Source organism: Limulus polyphemus, unplaced genomic scaffold (genome assembly GCF_000517525.1).
Source record: "Limulus polyphemus unplaced genomic scaffold, Limulus_polyphemus-2.1.2 Scaffold8490, whole genome shotgun sequence".
Taxonomy (NCBI): domain Eukaryota; kingdom Metazoa; phylum Arthropoda; class Merostomata; order Xiphosura; family Limulidae; genus Limulus; species Limulus polyphemus.
The window spans coordinates 19,172-21,553 of record NW_013674100.1 but is presented as its reverse complement, the minus strand read 5'-3'; the positions used below and the strand labels follow the sequence as shown (position 1 = coordinate 21,553).

Here is a 2,382-nt window from a genome sequence, read left to right as displayed (position 1 = left end):
CACCAACAGAATACTAATCTAATTGTTGTTTTTAAACCAACATAATACTATTCTAATTGTTGTTTTTTACACCAACAGAATACTAATCTAATTGTTGTTTTTAAACCAACATAATACTATTCTAATTGTTGTTTTTTACACCAACAGAATACTATTCTAACTGTTGTTTTTTACACCAACAGAATAGTAATCTAATTGTTTTTTTTTACATCAACAAAATAATTAATCTAATTGTTGTTTTTCACACCAACAGAATACTAATCTAATTGTTGTGTTTTACACCATCAGAATACTAATCTGATTGTTGTGTTTTACACCATCAGAATACTAATCTAATTGTTGTTTTTTACACCAACAGAGTACTATTCTAATTGTTGTGTTTTACACCATCAGAATACTAATCTGATTGTTGTTTTTTACACCAACAGAGTACTATTCTAATTGTTGTTTTTCACACCAACAGAATACTAATCTAATTGTTGTTTTTTACACCAACAGAGTACTATTCTAATTGTTGTTTTTTACACCAACAGAATACTAATCTAATTGTTGTTTTTTACATCAACAAAATACTTAATCTAATTGTTGTTTTTCACACCAACAGAATACTGATCTAATTGTTGAATAAACTGGAGTGGACGGTAACTGTCTGTTGTAAAAACGTTTCGAAACGTCGTCCATTACACTTGTGTTTTTTATAAAGGCAGTCATCGTCCATTCCAGTTTACTCATTATGAACCCTCTGCCTAAACAAGCTATCAAAAAATATTCTATTTGTTGTTTATTATTTCAGTAACCGACGGATAATCTAACTGTTTCTATCTTATTCTACCAGTAAGTATTCCTACCTCCTGTCCTACTTCAGCTGTATACATTGGTGTTCCACTGTGTGGCACCAAACCTGCAACCTTCGCTACCGTTGGACTAACGCTGGTGTGAGGTGAGGATATCTTGGGGAAACCTCCTGTCCCCTTGTAGACAGCCGATCCGTTATAAAGGTGATCGTTTGGTGGCTTGGGATGATTTTCCGGCGTTGCTGTATACCTCGGAAACTTTGCATCAAAGATGGCGGGAGTGGTACTGCCACATGGTCTTGGCAAGGCAGTTCCCCATTTGAGGACACTCTGTCGCGTATCATAAGAAAAGGCAGAAACTATGGACGGTTGGGAAGAGTCTGTATATACTTTTTCCTCCTTTAGGAACTGTGAAGGTTCTCGAATGTGATTAGAAACACCGGTCACTCTAGATTTGAGAACACAGTCTGGGGTCATGGACCCTGGAAGCGGCGAAATTCCAAAGTTCAGTTTGTGGTCCCTGTCGAGCGTCGGGAGAAGAGGGCGAATATCTTGTCCTGATGCACTCATAAGACAGCCTCTTATCTGGCTACTCTGGTCAGCAGATGGGTAACCATCACAACAAGATGGTTTGCTGCCAACCTGCTGCATGAAAGATGTTGGATCACCATTGAATTTCGTTGTATTTAATTGGCAGGGGTAGAATTTACTGTCTTTACTGAAGTGGTTGTTGTCTGGGTACGTTTGAGGGAAACAGCCTCGTGCGGCTGACGTCACATCGAGAAACCCATTACCTGGTGTATATTGTGCTGCATGAGGTGTGTAATCAGAATAGTAATGGCGGTATTGAAGAAAGTTCTCGGGTGTTAAGAAACGCGAATTATCAATTGCTGTAAAAAAAGTCTGTGACATTGATGGCGTGCTGGAACCATAAGGAGACAACCCGTTCATATTTTCTGTAGGGTATGAATACATGTTGGGGTAACCTGGGTCTTCCAAGTAGGAATTGGTCAGAAGTTTTTTCTTCCTGCACGTCGGTAACTCTTTCTTTTGAGATTTGTACTTACGGTTCTTTTGGCAACTGAGAACTGCGTCACCTTCCGCCAACAGCCCATTACGGTCAGTAACAGGACCTAGACCACCATCCAAATAGGTAACCTTAAAGTCCATAGTCCTTTTACCGAAGAGATCTCTTCCTTCTTCTTCCCTGGAGGAAGACAAACCAATCTTACTTCTACCACAACACGAAAATACATAAAATAAAATTTAATATACAGTACAGAGAACGTAATTTTATATAAACAATAGTCCTCCGGTGGGACAGCGGTACGTTTACGAACTTACAATGCTAAAATCTGGGGTTCGATTCCCGGCAGTGGAAGAACATATAGCCCAATGTTGTTTTGTTCTAAAGAAAATGGAAAGTCCTCTCACGATACACCATTAAATACCTAAAAGTACATTTCTATGGAGGAAGAAACACAGACAATACAGAACCTACAACATGTTTCTTCCTCCATAGACCGAAACAGATAATCACAGAACCTACAACATGACAGGATCTACAACGTTTCGGTCTATGGAGGAA

General features: G+C 38.7%; 1 protein-coding gene across 1 annotated transcript in view; it reads right to left on the bottom strand.

Moving 5' to 3' along the window:
• The window catches only part of LOC106475380, a 25,443-nt gene that overhangs the window by 9,400 nt on the left and 13,661 nt on the right, over positions 1 to 2,382 (bottom strand). Inside the window, exon 6 of the mRNA XM_013936062.2 lies at positions 849 to 2,001. Coding sequence (XP_013791516.2) covers positions 849 to 2,001 — 1,153 coding nt within the window. The remainder of the gene's footprint in view (positions 1 to 848; positions 2,002 to 2,382) is intronic.